The sequence below is a fragment of the Aotus nancymaae genome, unplaced genomic scaffold (assembly GCF_030222135.1).
Source record: "Aotus nancymaae isolate 86718 unplaced genomic scaffold, 86718_ANA_hifiasm-v0.15.2.pri h1tg000007l, whole genome shotgun sequence".
Taxonomy (NCBI): domain Eukaryota; kingdom Metazoa; phylum Chordata; class Mammalia; order Primates; family Aotidae; genus Aotus; species Aotus nancymaae.
Genome location: NW_026988418.1, coordinates 33,068,296 through 33,085,069, shown reverse-complemented (window position 1 = coordinate 33,085,069; position 16,774 = coordinate 33,068,296). Strand labels below are relative to the sequence as shown.

The 16,774-nt window shown below is 38.9% G+C and overlaps 1 protein-coding gene across 8 annotated transcripts in view; it reads right to left on the bottom strand.

The window, feature by feature from the left end:
• The window catches only part of LRRC7 (leucine rich repeat containing 7), a 592,672-nt gene that overhangs the window by 197,919 nt on the left and 377,979 nt on the right, over positions 1–16,774 (bottom strand). For all 8 annotated transcript variants that reach the window (XM_021667706.2, XM_021667707.2, XM_064372502.1 and 5 more), the window contains exon 8: positions 12,167–12,230. In XM_021667706.2, coding sequence (XP_021523381.1) covers positions 12,167–12,230 — 64 coding nt within the window. The remainder of the gene's footprint in view (positions 1–12,166; positions 12,231–16,774) is intronic.

Genomic DNA, 16,774 nt, shown 5'->3' with positions numbered 1-16,774 from the left:
TGAAGATAAGGAAGGATAAGATAAATACATTGTGGTATAGTTACATTTTTAGAAACTTGAGAAAAAGCAAAGTGCAACAACACAGTACTTAGAGATATATACAAATGGGATAAAACTATAGCAGGGGAATGTTAAATTCAGGATTGTAGTTATCTCTAGGGATAAGACAGAATGATGGGACTGGGGAGGAGGATACAGGCAACATGATTGGCAACGTTCCAGCTGGTAAGAACCTCGTAGTGGGTTCACAGGGTACGTTTTATTATGTTCTGTCACTTAAACATATATTACATACACTATCTTATAGGATACATGTTTGTGAAAGTCATCTTCACTAACCATCCTGCCTCAAGGCAGCCTGCCAGCTTACCTTGCTGATTGGCCTTTGCAGCATTAACTTTGACCTGGATTTCCAGGATTTCTACCTTGCCTGCCAGCCCTGTAAAACCTTCCAGATAACCAGTTCCCATAAGTGAGCTAGTTCCTTGAACTTATATTTCAGAAATCAGAGCAGCATATTCTAGTTCTCCTACTCTGCTATACAAACAATATCATTTTCTCAATATATCCCTAGTTCTTAAATAGGTTTTTTCACGTTCTGGTCTGGTACTTGGTACCTAACCATGCTTTGGACATTAGTGTCCCATATTAGAAAATTACTAGCAACCCTAGCCCCAAAGCTAGAAGACAATTTCAGGTGTAAAGTTTTTAATGTTCTCCTCATATTAATCAAATCACTTCTCTAACCCAGAAATTAACATTCCATTAGAACACCACTCTATAAATTACCCCAGTTACTTGTTGACCAGTATTTTGGGTTTCACCTTTTTTCTCCACACTTAACTATACATCTTAATTAATTTTATAATAAATTTTATTATCTTTTTAAATGAAAAACATTGATATAATAAAATATCAAGCCTCTTAGATTTCACTTTTTTTTTTTGAGAATATCAAATTTCAGCTCTTTTTAATTTCTTTTAAACAGACTTTAGTAACTTATCTTTGATATAATGGATAGATACAAGCAGAAATGACATATTTGTCAATATCTTGTAAAATAATTATTATGGAGAAAACACACAGCTTTTTTTAAAATTTTATTTTTTTTTTTACTGCATTTTAGGTTTTGGGGTACATGTGAAAAACATGCAAGATTGTTGCATAGGTGCATACGTGGCAGTGTGATTTGCTGCCTTCCTCCCCTTCACCTGTATCTGGCATTTCTCCCCATGTTATCTCTCCCCAACTCCCCACCCCCCACTCCCCCCCACTCCCCCCCAACAGACCCCAGTGTATAGTGCTCCCCTCCCTGTGTCCATGTGTTTCCATTGTTCAAAACCCATCTATGAGTGAGAACATGCGATGTTTGATTTTGTGTTCTTGTGTCAGTTTGCTGAGAATGATTTGCAGGTTCATCCATGTCCCTACAAAGGACGCGAACTCATCGTTTTTGATGGCTGCATAATATTCCATGGTGTATATGTGCCACATTTTTCCTGTCCAGTCTATCATCGATGGGCATTTGGGTTAGTTCCAGGTCTTTGCTATTGTAAACTGTGCTGCAATGAACATTTGTGTGCATGTGTCCTTATAGTAGAACAATTTATAATCTTTTGGATATATACCCAGTAATGGGATTGCTGGGTCAAATGGAATTACTATTTCTAGGTCCTTGAGGAATCGCCACACTGTCTTCCACAATGGTTGAACCAGTTTACACTCCCATCAACAGTGTAAAAGTGTTCCTATTTCTCCACATCCTCTCCAGCATCTGTTGTCTCTAGATTTTTTAATGATCGCCGTTCTAACTGGCGTGAGATGGTATCTCAATGTAGTTTTGATTTGCATTTCTCTAATGACCAGTGATGATGAGCATTTTTTCATATGCTTCTTGGCCTCATGTATATCTTCGTTTGTAAAGTATCTGTTCATATCCTTCGCCCACTTTTGAATGGGCTTGTTTGTTTTTTTCTTGTAAATCTGTTTTAGTTCGTTGTAAATTCTGGATATCAGTCCTTTGTCAGATGAGTAGGTTGCTAAAATTTTTTCCCATTCTGTTGGTTGACGATTCACTCTATTGACTGTTTCTTTCGCAGTGCATAAGCTGTGGAGTTTGATTAGGTCCCATTTGTCTATTTTGGCTTTTGTTGCCAATGCTTTTGGTGTTTTCGTCATGAAGTCCTTGCCTATGCCTATGTCCTGAATGGTTTTGCCTAGGTTTTCTTCTAGGGTTTTTATGGTGTTAGGTCTTATGTTTAAGTCTTTAATCCATCTGGAGTTAATTTTAGTGTAAGGTGTCAGGAAGGGGTCTGGTTTCTGCTTTCTGCATATGGCTAGCCAGTTTTCCCAACACCACTTATTAAACAGGGAATCCTTTCCCCATGGCTTGTTTTTATCAGGTTTGTCAAAGATCGGATGGTTGTAGATATGTTGTGTTGCCTCCGAGGCCTGTGTTCTGTTCCATTGGTCTATATCTCTGTTTTGGTAACAGTACCATGCTGTTTTGATTACTGTAGCCTTTGTAGTATAGTTTGATATCCGGTAGTGTGATGCCTCCCGCTTTGTTCTTTTTGCTTAGAATTGACTTGGCTATGCAGGCTCTCTTTTTGTTCCATATGAAGTTTAAGGTGGTTTTTTCCAGTTCTGTGAAGAAGGTCATTGGTAGCTTGATGGGAATAGTGTTGAATCTGTAAATTACTTTGGGCAGTGTGGCCATTTTCATGATATTGATTCTTCTTAGCCATAAACATGGAATGTTTCTCCATCTGTTTGTGTCCTCTCTTATTTCGTTGAGCAGTGGTTTGTAGTTCTCCTTGAAGAGGTCCTTTACGTTCCTTGTTAGTTGTATTCCTAGGTATTTTATTCTCTTTGTAGCAATTGTGAATGGCAGTTCGTTCTTGATTTGGCTCTCTTTAAGTCTGTTATTGGTGTATAGGAATGCTTGTGATTTTTGCACATTGATTATTTATCCTGAGACTTTGCTGAAGTTGCTTATCAGTTTCAGGAGATTTTGGGCTGAGATGATGGGTCTTCTAGATATACAATCATGTCATCTGAAAATAGAGACAATTTGACTTCCTCCTTTCCTAATTGAATACCCTTTATTTCTTTTTCTTGCCTGATTGCTCTTGCTAGAACTTCCAGTACTATATTGAATAGGAGTGGTGAGAGAGGGCATCCTTGTCTAGTGCCAGATTTCAAAGGGAATGCTTCCAGTTTTTGCCCATTCAGTATGATATTGGCTGTCGGTTTGTCATAAATAGCTTTTATTATTTTGAGATACGTTCCGCTGATACCTAGTTTATTGAGGGTTTTTAGCATAAAGGGCTGTTGAATTTTGTCGAAAGCCTCTGCATCAATTGAGATAATCATGTGGTTTTTGTCTTTGATCCTGTTTATGTGTTGAATTACATTTATAGACTTGCATATATTGAACCAGCCTTGCATCCCCGGGATGAATCCTACTTGATCATGGTGGATAAGCTTTTTGATGTGCTGTTGTAATCGGCTTGCCAGTATTTTATTGAAGATTTTTGCATCTATGTTCATCATGGATATTGGCCTGTAGTTTTCTTTTCTTGTTGAGTCTCTGCCGGGTTTTGGTATCAGGATGATGTTGGTCTCATAAAATGATTCGGGAAGGATTCCCTCTTTTTGGATTATTTGGAATAGTTTCAGAAGGAATGGTACCAGTTCCTCTTTGTATGTCTGGTAGAATTTGGCTGTGAACCATCTGGACCTGGGCTTTTTTTGGGTGGTAGGCTCTTAATTCCTTCCTCAACTTCAGACCTTGTTATTGGTCTATTCAGGGTTTCGACTTCTTCCTGGTTTAGGCTTGGGAGGAGGCAACTGTCCAGGAATTTATCCATTTCTTCCAGGATTTCTAGTTTATGTGCATAGAGTTGTTTGTAATAATCTCGGAAGATGGTTTGAATTTCTGTGGAATCTGTGGTGATATCCCCTTTATCATTTTTTACTGCATCTATTTGGTTATTCTCTCTTTTCTTTTTTATTAGTCTGGCTAGTGGTCTGTCTATTTTGTTGATCTTTTCAAAAAACCAGCTCCTGGATTTATTGATTTTTTTGAAGAGTTTATCGTGTCTCTATCTCCTTCAATTCTGCTTTGATCTTAGTTATTTCTTGTCTTCTGCTAGGTTTTGAGTTTTTTTGAACTTGCTCCTCTAGCTCTTTCAATTTTGATGATAGGATGTCAATTTTAGATCTCTCGTTTCTTCTCATGTGGGCACTTATTGCTATATATTTTCCTCTAGAGACTGCTTTAAATGTGTCCCAGAGATTCTGGTATGTGGTGTGTTCGTTCTTGTTGGTTTCGAAGAACATCTTTAATTTCTGCCTTCATTTCATTGTTTATCCAGTCAACATTCAGGAGAAAGTTGTTCAGTGTCCATGAAGCTGTGCGGTTCTGGGTTGGTTTCTGAATTCTGAGTTCTAACTTGATTGCACTGTGGTCTGAGAGACTGTTTGTTATGGTTTCCATTCTTTTGCATTTGCTGAGGAGTGATTTACTTCCAATTATGTGGTCAATTTTAGAGTAGGTGTGATGTGGTGCTGAGAAGAATGTATATTCTGTGGATTTGGGCTGGAGAGTTCTGTACATGTCTATTAGGTTTTCTTGGTCCAAGTCTGAGTTTAAGTCTTGGATATCATTGTTAATTTTCTGTCTCATTGATGTCTCTAACATTAACAATGGTGTGTTGAAGTCTCCTACTATTATTGTGTGGGAGTCTAAGTCTCTTTGTAAGTCATTAAGAACTTGCCTTATGTATCTGGGTGCTCCTGTATTAGGTGCATATACATTTAGGATCGTTAACTCTTCTTGTTGCATTGATCCTTTTACCATTATGTAATGTCCTTCTTTGTCTCTTTTGATCTTTGTTGCTTTAAAGTCTATTTTATCAGAGATGAGAATTGCAACTCCTGCTTTCTTGTGCTCTCCATTTGCTTGGTAAATCTTCCTCTATCCCTTTATTTTGAGCCTTTGTGTATCCTTGCATGTGAGATGGGTTTCCTGGATATAGCACACTGATGGGTTTTGGCTTTTTATCCAATTTGCCAGTCTGTGTCTTTTGATTGGGGCATTTAGTGCATTTACGTTTAGGGTTAATATTGTTATGTGTGAATTTGATCCTGCCATTTTGATGCTAGCCAGCTGTTTTGCCCATTGGTTGATGCAGATTCTTCATTGTGTTGATGCTTTTTACCATTTCGTGTGTTTTTGGAGTGGCTGGTACTGGTTGTTCTTTTCTATGTGTAGTGCCTCCTTCAGGAACTCTTGTAAAGCTGGTCTGGTGGTGATGAAATCTCTGAGTACTTGCTTGTTCACAAAGGATTTTCGTTTTCCTTCACTTATTAAGCTTAGTTTGGCTGGATATGAAATTCTGGGTTGAAAGTTCTTTTCTTTAAGGATGTTGAATATCAACCCCCACTCTCTTCTGGCTTGTAGGGTTTCTGCTGAGAGATCTGCTGTGAGTTCGATGGGCTTCCCTTTGTGGGTAACCTGACCTTTCTCTCTGGCTGCCCTTAGCATTTTCTCCTTTATTTCAACCCTGGTGAATATGACGATTATGTGCCTTGGGGTTGCTCTTCTTGAGGAATATCTTTGTGGTGTTCTCTGTATATCCTGGACTTGAATATTGGCCTGCCTTGCTAGGTTGGGGAAGTTTTCCTGGATAATATCCTGAAGAGTATTTTCCAGCTTGGATTCATTCTCTTCGTCACATTCAGGTACACCTATCAATCGTAGATTAGGTCTTTTCACATAGTCCCATATTTCTTGTTGACTTTGTTCATTCCTTTTTATCCTGTTTTCTCTAATCTTGCCTTCTCGTTTTATTTCATTAAGTTGATCTTCGACCTCTGATATCCTTTCTTCTGCTTGGTCAATTCGGCTGTTGAAACTTGTGCATGCTTTGCAAAGTTCTCGTGTTGTGTTTTTCAGCTCCATCAATTCACTCATATTCCTCTCTAAGTTGTCCATTCTCATTAGCATTTCGTCAAATGTTTTTTCAAGGTTCTTAGTTTCTTTGCATTGGGTTAGAACATGTTCTTTTAGCTCACGGAAGTATCTTATTACCCACTTTCTGAAGGCTGATTCTGTCATTTCATCACACTCATTCTCCATCCAGTCTTGTTCCCTTGCTGGTGAGGAGTTGTGATCCCTTGTAGGAGGAGAGGTGTTCTGGTTTTGGGTATTTTCATCCTTTTGCACTGGTTTCTTTCCATCTTTGTGGATTTATCCACCTGTCGGCTTTGTAGTTGTTCACTTTCTGATTGGGTCTCTGAGTGGATGTTCTGTTTGTTGTTGATGAAGTTATTTCTGCTTCTTAGTTTTCCTTTTAACTGTCTGGCCTCTCTGCTGTAGGACTGCTGAGGTCCACTCCAGGCCCTGCTTGCCTGGGGATCACCTGCAGCAGCTGCCGAACAGTAAAGGTTGCTACCAGTTTCTTCTTCTGCTTTGTCCCAGAAGGATACCTGCCAAATGTCAGTCTGAGCTCTCCTTTATGAGGTGACTCTTTGGATATATGGGGGTCAGGAGCTGCTTGAGGAAACAGTCCTTTATATTAGCTCAGGTGCTGAGCTGTGAGCCCTGTTGTTCATTCAGAGCTGCTGGGCTGGTAAATTTAAGTCTTCAGCAGCAGAACTCATAACCCACCCCCTTTTTTTCCCCAGGTGTTCTGTCCCAGGGAGTTAGGGCTTTATGAGTTTCCGCTGTACTGCTGCCTTTTTTTTCCTTCAGGGCTGCCCTGCCCACAAGGAGGCAGCCTAGTCACTCTCAGCCTACAGAGGCTTCGCTGAGCTGCTGTGGGCTCCGCCCAGCTGCTGTGTGAACTTCCCTGCAGTCCTGTTTATATAGGTGTAGTTAGAGCTGCTTCCTCAATGTTGGCCTGCCTCTGTAATCATGGACTTTCTCTGTAATGGTGAGTTGCTGCAGCAATGGCAGGCTCCCTCAGTAATGGCGAACACCCCTCCCCCACAGAGCTGGACCGTCCTGGGTTCAGCTGTGCTTACTGTGAAACTCTCAACCCAGAGCATTTCCAATTGCTGTTTTTTTGTTTTTGTTTTTGTTTTTGTGGGGGTGGGACCAGCCGGGCCTGATCTACTGGCTCCCTGCCTCAGAGCCTTTTATTTTTTCATTGAATGGTCGGCCCTCACCCAGGTGTCCCGGTCGCCTGTTTAATAGGCGCTGGGATCTGTGTGATTTCCCATGCAGCGACCCACTGTGCCGCTGAAACCGCGGCTCTGAGATTCATGGTGCTTTTTTTGCTCGGGAATCTCCTGGCTTGGCTCCCTGTTTCAGCTCCCCTTGCTGGCTAAGTGGGAACACAGTCCTGTTTACTCTGCACTGGGAGTGGCTGCGCCGGGGCGCAGGCAAAACAGCCACGCCAGCCAAAACAGCCACACTGGTGACCCGTGGGGCTCCTTTGCCTGCGAATCTCCTGGTCTGTGGGCAATAAAAATCCGTCTGGAAACGCGGCGTCCACTCACCCTCTGCACTTTCACTCGGAGCTGCAATCCTGAGCTGGATCTAACCGGCCATCGTGGAACTCCTCCCTGATTTCATTTTTTTTATTTTAAACTTAGGTCTTAATTTAGTGTTTATTTTGTATCTATTATTTGTCAGTCTTTCTAGTTTAACTACAAAGAAAGGTTATAAATTATAATGTCTGTAAGGAATCTAATTATTTGAATTTGATAACCATGCTTTAAAATAAAATAGACCACTGTAATTCCAATTTTGTAGGTAGAAATATCTGTGTAGACACATATAACCAGTATGTATTATGCCATACTTAAAGCACAATTTTAAATCTATTCAAGCACTCTCTGCTTGAACAGCACAGGATAAGGAAACTGGGTCCTTCTTGAAATAGCGCTCTCCAGTTATTCTTTTTAGGAGTCCTTTGGTGGGGGCAAAGACAAGCAAATTTCACATAAGGGGAGCTGCTGCTCCAACAGCCATTGTACTCCCCGCCTTCCTTCCCTGCTACCCATTGTCACTTCGTGGTCAGTTGGTCCCTGCCCATGCTGCTTTTTTTGAATTCCTGAACTCTAAACCACATATAGACTACTTCCCACTTAGTTTGTTAGTCTCCTCTGGGCTGAGATCTTCTTTCTTTCTGGCTTACAAAAAAGTACATTTTGTTTCTTAGGATTGACTCTTCTGATGAAGGTTCCCATGGCAGAGTTGTTGTGGCCCAGAGTGACAATCTCCTTTATAGAACAACCCTTTTCTTTCCAGCACAGGGAGGGGAGGAGAGAGGCAGTGAAGGAGGCTTGCAGCTCAAAGCTGGGTGTAGATTAGGAGAGGGTTGGCCATAGTCAGCAAAGAGGATGATCCCTTCATCCTTCAAGCTCTGCTGCACAATCTCCTCCATTTTCCTGTATATTTCTCATGCATGGTGATGTGCTTTGAGGGGGGATCCATTATTTCTTCTACCAGTTCAGGACAAATACAGACTTTTAGTTCATTGGATAGATATACATACACCTGAAAAATGTTCCTACCATAGGGCTTTCTAGCCTGATGGTAGTCAAGGAATCTATTTCACTCTCCCTGACTGTTCCACAACAGTTGGGAGTTCCTAATTATTCTGTGACCCAGAAGCCTGTTCCACTCAGAGTACACAGATGATCCTTAAGGGTTGATATTACCTGCTTCCATATATCAGTCTAATAGTGTTTCATCTTTGATCTGACCCCAAATAATACTTGTTTTACTTCATTAAAAGACAATGGGAGTGAGGAGAAGAATATACCAAAAAATATTAATAATGGTTATATATAGGATGAGATCATGAATCATCCTTACTTTCATTTTTCACTTTTTAGCTAATTTTTTTAAAAAATGAATATTTATTAATTTTATGTTGAGCAAAACAATTCATGAAAGAAACAGAAAACCAATAAAGTATTTATTATTTTCTCAGAACTTTGCCCAATATCTTCTGGGGATGATGGCTGTTAAAATTATAAAATAATTCCCTTTGTTTAGAATTTTCCATTATTACAAATGCTTCCATAAGTAGATAGTTCTACTATGAATCTTATTTGAGACATTTACATTGCTTCTCAAGGAAGCCAACTTCAGTTCTCATTAGGCCTTCAGATTTTTTTTTTTTAAATCATAGTCATCTACTCTCTACATTGTCTCTTTACCATGTCATGCAAACACAAATCATGTAATGGTAATATCCTATGGTGTCAACATCTAGCTACAAAAGAGAATTTGATCTCCTCTCCACATGACATTGCTTCTAGAGGCCTCTTATGAGAGCAAAGTCTCTTATTTTCTCATTAAAAGTTGTTGCTGTTCCGTGTACAGTATATATAAATCTGAAGACATGTACAGAAGTAGCATTCAGCTGGGTATGCTACACATGTGCAATTCTGGACAAATAGTCCCATTCAGTAAATCAATTATTTTGCAATCACAATACTCACTGCAAAAAAAAAAATACTAAAGAACATGTCAAAATGAAGTGAAACGAAGTGTTCAACTGGTTTCACTTTAAGGCAAGCTTAACTCTTCCTAAGCATCCTCTTGCCCCCATGCCCATGACTGGTCACCTAATGATGGGACAACATCACCTGTCTCACACACCTAGGTATGACATGTATTAGAAAACTAACCTTCAATATCAATTGCTGAACAACTCAAACACCTTAACTGCCAAGAACTACATGAATTTTCAAGCACAGAGCATCATGACCCACTTATTCCTTCTGCTTATAAATAAAAGAACAACTCAGAAGAAATATACTAGCAAAAAGGCAAAAATAAAAGTTGTTGCTGTTCCAACAACAGTCAGTTCCATGCATATGACTAATAATAGTCAAACTATGATTAAAAGTGGGTAACATCAGAAACAAGAAGCTACATAGTTACACCCTTCAAATACCTAAGCACTACCAAATAAAACCTCCTAGAACAAATGAAAAAGTAAGAAAATAGAAAAAGAGACTTATTTTGTGCCTAGCATAAACTACTGGCATACCATAAAATAAAAGTTATTTCTGCATAGAGGATTTCTTAGATATCATAAATCATACATTATTAAAATAATTTAAAAGTTACTTTTAGTACATCTAGTTTTGAAAAATAAACCCATCCTATTCATTTTTGTTGACCCAGATCTTTACAGTAAAATACTGATTCACATATATTCATATGAAACACTTGCAGACTAATATACCTGATGGAATTGAAATTCATTTAACATACTGAATGTTTGCTGAAGTGTGGGCAGATCTTAGATTCCTAACAACTGATTTATAAAGTAATAAGTATAAAATTACTAGTTTTGCCACCATCTGTTATTTACCACCCTCACCAATCTCTCTACCTGCATTAATAAATATCTCCTTTAAAAATTCCTGAGGTGCATTAGGCTATGTATGTACGAGGTTCTCTTGCCTTAATATCTGTGTTGAGGCTACTTGGCAAACTGCTTTGTAACAACCCTGGGTGCATCCAAAGCAGAGTAAACTGACTGTGTAATCTGACAGATAAAGAAGTCTCTGGAGTTCAGCTTTACTGGGCGTCTCTCAGTTTGTATGTTATACGGACTCTCAGAGCCAGCAGACATGCCATGGGGCCACTACTGGGGTCATGGCTGGTGAGGGCCCTTCACAACACAAACTGGGGATGGACTGCTTATCCTGTGCTGGAGGGAGGACAGGGCACAGTCTCATTCATTCATAGCCAGTGAGAGCTGAGTGTGGCAATGCCCAAAGAGGAAGATGACCAATGCTCCTTAGAGAGTTGTGCCTGAGCCTAAAGACCTGACTGTGGATTAAGAACTGACAATTTAACACAGGAGGCAGCATCAGCTGCAGACAGCAGCCCAGAGACCAGCATATACTGCCAGCCTACTTCTGAAAACCAGCCTGAGGCCAGAGAGTCCCTTTTGCTCAGTTCACAAAGAAACCTAGCCTCCTCTGAACATATCTAAGTTCCATCACAGGGAGGAAAGCAGGGGATGGAGAGAGGAACATGAGAGACTAGGAATTTTTATGCAAGAAAGATGAATACAACATGAAGAGACTATCTAACTTCTTAAATCAGATAAACAATCACAGAAGAATAAAAGTCGATTTTTATCCTTAATAAACAATTGATGGAGGCTGGGGTAATGATCAGATTAGCTATGGTTGAAGTAAAACAAATTAATTTTCTTTGTGCATTCAAAATACAGTTTGAGTTAAACCCTTTCACCCTTGCACACTGGCATTTATTAGAATAACTTTTGCCAGATCCTGTACATACATTACCTCATTTAATTCTCACACAAGCCCTGTGTGAGGGAGGACGTTATAATCCCCATTTTACACATGAGGAAATGAGGCTAAAAGAGGTTATGCAACTTGCACAAAGTCACATAGCTAGTAACAGACCTAGGACAGGGAATGGATTGCTTATTTAAATGTTTTAATTTTAAAATACTTAAAATACACTTTAGGGGAATTGAATTTTTTGAAATTTGGAGATATTCAAGTGGAAGACTTCTGGATAGAGAAAGCTGAGTTGTCTTGTAAGGAAGTATTTGCTTTCTGATTTGCATTTGAGACTTTGGTCTTCAGGCAAATTTTAAACAAAATGGATGCTTAAAAGGAGCAGGCAGAATTCTGCCAGTCTTGCTAGCAGTGAGGTAGTAATATGTGTTCACTGGAAAGACACTTTCAGTACAGTAGGAACCAGAATGCCATTGGTGACTTGCTTCTCTCATGTGATGGCACCGAGAAGCCTCCAAAGCAGGTTTTTAAGGTATGGTCTTTGCAGTTAATCCAGTCTGGGTTTAATCCCTGTTCAGTCACATAATAGCTATGTATGATGGTGACCATTTTAAGCTCATTTCCATAAAGTTAAAATGGCAACATGTCTAATCAGGATGAAATGAGATAGCACATGTAACATACTAAACATGGTATCTGCCACATAGCTGGTGTTCAAAACTCAATTTGCATCTGGCTCGATCCCATTTTTTTTCAAAAAGTGAAAGCTAATATTAACTCCCAGATTTTTATTTTTACATTTAGCAAATGCAAATTTGCAATTGAGTTAATATCTTGGTTTACAAAGACAGAGCAAAAGAAATCATCTCCTGGAGTATATTTATCAAGTTTAGAACATGCATTTGCTTACCAGCTCACTGAATTCATTATTGCCTAGGTCAAGTCTTTCCAACTGGGCCAGTTTGTGCATTGACCTATAATAGATGGAGAAAAATACTATTGTGAGGCAGTGCATGATACATTGCTCTAAAAGACATTCCAACCACCTTCCTGCCAGATTTACCTGATTGTATAGGTGTACTCTTCAGCAAGAAGTAAATCTCAAATACACAAAACCTATTCAAATTGCCATCTGAAGACCTTTAGTAGTTTACCATAATCTACAGCATCTTTTCACAAATGCCAATATGGTTGGCATGAAGGGCTGGCTGCTTAACGAAAATCCAAGAAGCTTATTAAATATCTATACCAGTGGGAGGTGTAGGGTGGGGCCCCACTTCAATATTTTTAAGAGTCACCACAGGTTTGGAAATCAATGGCTGAACCCAATTCTCAGCAAACCATTCTAAAACCTCATAGTATGGCACAATTTCATCATCAGTCTTATTATTTTCTACTCCCTTAAATGAACTTCTGTTATAGACAAATTGTAGTCATTGTCTCCCAAACATATTGACTTGAAAGCTCAGCTATGAACAGTTGTCAGACTGCTATGGTTTGGCTCTGTGTCCCCACCCAAATCTCATCTTGAATTGTAATCCCATAATCCCTACATTGAGGGAGGGACCTGGTGAGAGGTGATTGGATCATGGAGGTGATTTCTCCCATGCTGTTCTCATGAAAGTAGGTGAGTTCTCATGAGATCTGATAGTTTTGTAAGAGCTTGACAGTTCCTCCTTTACATGCTCTCTCTTGCCTGCTGCCATGTGAGATGTGCCTGCTTCCCCTTCTGCCATGATTTTAAATTTCCTAAATCCTGCCCAGCCATGTGGAACTGTGAGTCAACTTTTCTTTATAAATTACTCAGTCTGGAGCAGTTCTTTATAGCAGCATGAAAACAGACTAATACACAAACCTTGGGCAAGAGTTGGTGTCAAAGGTTCAGGGAACCCAAGCGCACTCCATATGCAGTCAGCATTTCTCAAGGTACTCTCAAGTAAAAGTACAATATGAGAAAAGATAGTGTTTTTCTGAAAGATTTTTTAAAATCTCCCCATTAATCAGAATTCTCTCCTTAAGTTCTGCCTATACAGGAATTCTTGAGGCACCACTGACTGAAATCTCAGAAATTTTAGTTTTATCACATTTAAAATGGATGTAGAAATTACCTTAAAGGCCTTTTATGAACTTTAAGTGAAATACTACTGCAATCCAGACACTATCAGATACTCAGAAATGCAAAAAAAAAAAAAAAAAAAAAAAAAAAAAAGTATGTACTCTTTCTTCACTTAGAAACTATTACTGAGAAAGTATTATGTGCTGATCTGGGGTATGGCAGTGAAGAAAACAAATAAAAATTCCTACCTCGAAGGACTTTACAACCAGTAGGGAAGAATTAGAGTAAACAAAATGACAAAATAAAATAACATATTAAAAGTTTACAAGTGCTACAGAGAAAAGTTAAGCAGAAGAGGTATAGGGAGAATTCATATAAGGATTTAATTTTTAGTAGGGTGATCAGGTAAGTCCTCAATGAGAAGATGAAATTTGAGCCAAGGCTGAAAAGAAATGAAAGAGCATGCTAATATGGAGATTCTAAAGCAGGGCCATTTTGCTTGCTTGAAGACATCCTAGGAGACCAGTATGGCTAAAAAAGAGAGTGAGGAAGGAGTAAAGAGATGATGTAATGGGGAGTTGCATAATATGGGATCTTATAGCACATGCAGAGACTTTGACTTTGATTCTGAGTAGGATGGAGGTAACTGAAAGGTTTCTATGAAAGATGTTTCTGAAATGATCTGTTTTAGAAGAATATCTGTGATTGCAGGCTTATAAACAGAGTGAGGGGGACAACAGTAGAAGCAGGAAGATCAAATAGGAGGCTAAGGTAGTAAGTCAAATAAGAGGTGATGGTGGCTTGGACCACATCCATTTTTCTTATTATAAGAAGGATGCAGCTGCAAGTGACTGATGAGGAAGACCAGGTGGAACAGGGTTTTGGGTAGACTGGAAGTTCAGTTTTAGGTACTCAGTTGGAAATCTCTACTCTAGGGCCAACTAGAGATGTTACTCATGCAGTTGCACAAACAAGCCTAGAGATCAGGAAAGAAGTCTAGGAAAGACATAATTTGAGCATGGTAGCACAGAGATGGCTGGCCAGCTCACTGAATTCATTATTGTCTAGGTCAAGTCTTTCCAACTGAGCCAGTCTGTGCATTTACCTATAACAGATGAAGAAAAATACAATTGTGAGGTCTTGAGAATATAAGATCATCAAGGGCATAAATGCAGATGATAAGAGAATATGTCTAAATGTATATGAAGAATAAATAAATAAAACTGAAAAGTGACTAGGGACATAGAAGAAAAAAATCAGAAGAGTGTAAAGTCCTGGAAGCCAAGTAAGACTAGTATTCTAGGTGGATGCTATGACCAATTGTGACAAAAGCCACTGATGATCTGAGAACTGACCACTTAATTAGACAATATGGAGATTAGTGGTGATTTTGAGATGAATAGTTTTACAAGTTTTAAGCTTTTGCTAATGCTCTTTCTTCTATTCAATATGCTTTTACCTATTTATCACTCAAAATTATTTATACAATAACAATAATACATTGATTTCCTATTTTCTCCCAGGTTTTAGGGTTATAAAGATGAAAGGTGTTGTCTCCAGTATTAAGTAGTTCATAATCTTGAGAGAAATTACAAATGAATGAATAATTTCTACCTGATAGGGTATTTGCCATAAAAAATCATATGTGTAGATTGCTAGAGAACAAAGAGGAGAGGTACTTTTTCAGCCTCGGTGGAGGTGGGAATAGAAAACAGAAGGCTTTCCTGAAGCTTTACTCTGGAGAAGCAGATGAGGTTACTGAATCAGGGGAGATGGCCATTTCAGGAGAAAATGTCAAAGAGGTAGGATGGAAGAGATCATGGCCCATTCAAGGACCTGTAGGTTAGTAAGAGTAGTAAGAAATAAGAAATAAGAAAAATAGTAGAAAATAAGAAATAATATGTAGGTAGACACTAGATCATGAGGTTATCTCCTGTATCAGGCCAAGGAATTTGAGTTTTAGCTTGAAGGCAATGGAAGGCTTTAAGTTTCAGGTAGGAAAAAGACACAAGGTTTTTATTTTAGAAAGCTTACATCAACAGCTTGGAATGGTGTGGGGAATGGGGAGAAGATGTGCTAGCCCTACGGCCAGATAACAGACTGTCTTGAAATTCATGTGGGATATAATTGGGGCCAGAAATAAGGCAATGGCAATATGAATAATGTGGTGGCAGATAGGAGAGATGCTTTGGAGAAAGACATGACTTGATTTATGATGATGACTGGATGTCAGATGTAAAGGAGAGGGAAAAATTAAAGATAGTCTCTCAGTTGAATAGGAGTGTGAGAATATTAGACTGGAATAAATCTAAGGTGGAGATAGGTTGAATGTAATGTATTTTAAACACTATATTGGCTTTAAGGTGAATGCAAGATGTATTAGGAAAAAATGTGTGTTTGTGTGTGTTTGTGTGTTTGTCTGTGTCTGGAGCTGAGGCAAAAAGTCTTCACTGGAAATAGACTCGAGGAATAAAATCTTATCTACTCTACCCGAAAAGGAACTCTCCTTTTTAACCTACATTCCATTTTCTTCCTTTTGCATGATTTACTTGGAGTTTACCACACACTTTCATATATCGTTAGATTTTTCAAATCTATCAGCCTCCTTTCTCCACCCAGATCTTCAAATACGTTTCAAGATGCCCAGAACGTCTTGTGTGGGACCACCAGCCGTCCAAAGATGGTTGTGAAATCTTGACAAATGCTTGTAAGAACATCTGCTACACCTCTCACTAAATCTATACCACTGAATAAGTGCTTCTAGGGAAAGGGGATTGGGTAATAGTTGGGCCTCATGAAAAGAGAATTAGATTGTCTTCTGAGCCTGGGAATATGAAGTGGCAGATTCTCTCAAACCTTGCTCTGAGACCACATATCCAACAAACAAACAATGAGCACCAAAGTATTGCGGGCTCAGGTGAAGGATCAAGTGGCCAAGTGTGGCAAGTGAATAAGAAATGCTCATAGGAACAGTAGGGACACTTGCATTTAACTTGACCATATAGTTCTAGGCAACATGTATTGTAGTGAGAACCATAATGAGCTAAAGACTAGAAGCCCTTCAGCAATTTCCGGGATTCTATGAATTCTGTAGTTCTCATTGATGTCCAAGGAGGCTTTGATGTAAAACTGAGAATAGATTTTTTTTGCCAGCCCTGTGGTGGAGGCCCAAGAGAAAACTAATTTTATTAAAAGAAGAACTGAGCGATATTTTATGCCTCAGTGTCTTAAAAAATATTTTTATTAGTAATAGGACTTACCTTTTTATAGGCTAAATATTAATGATCTCTTAAATCCCTGGCATAATAGTGTTTCCAGACTCCTAAACACACTGATTATTCAATTTAGACGTACTAAAATTTGTCAAGGTTTATTTTCCAAAACAGAGCAGGCCCAAATCTGGCACTCTTTTTTTTTCTGTTTTTTTTTTTTTTTTTTTTTTTTTTTTTAAAGTGGTTCCGG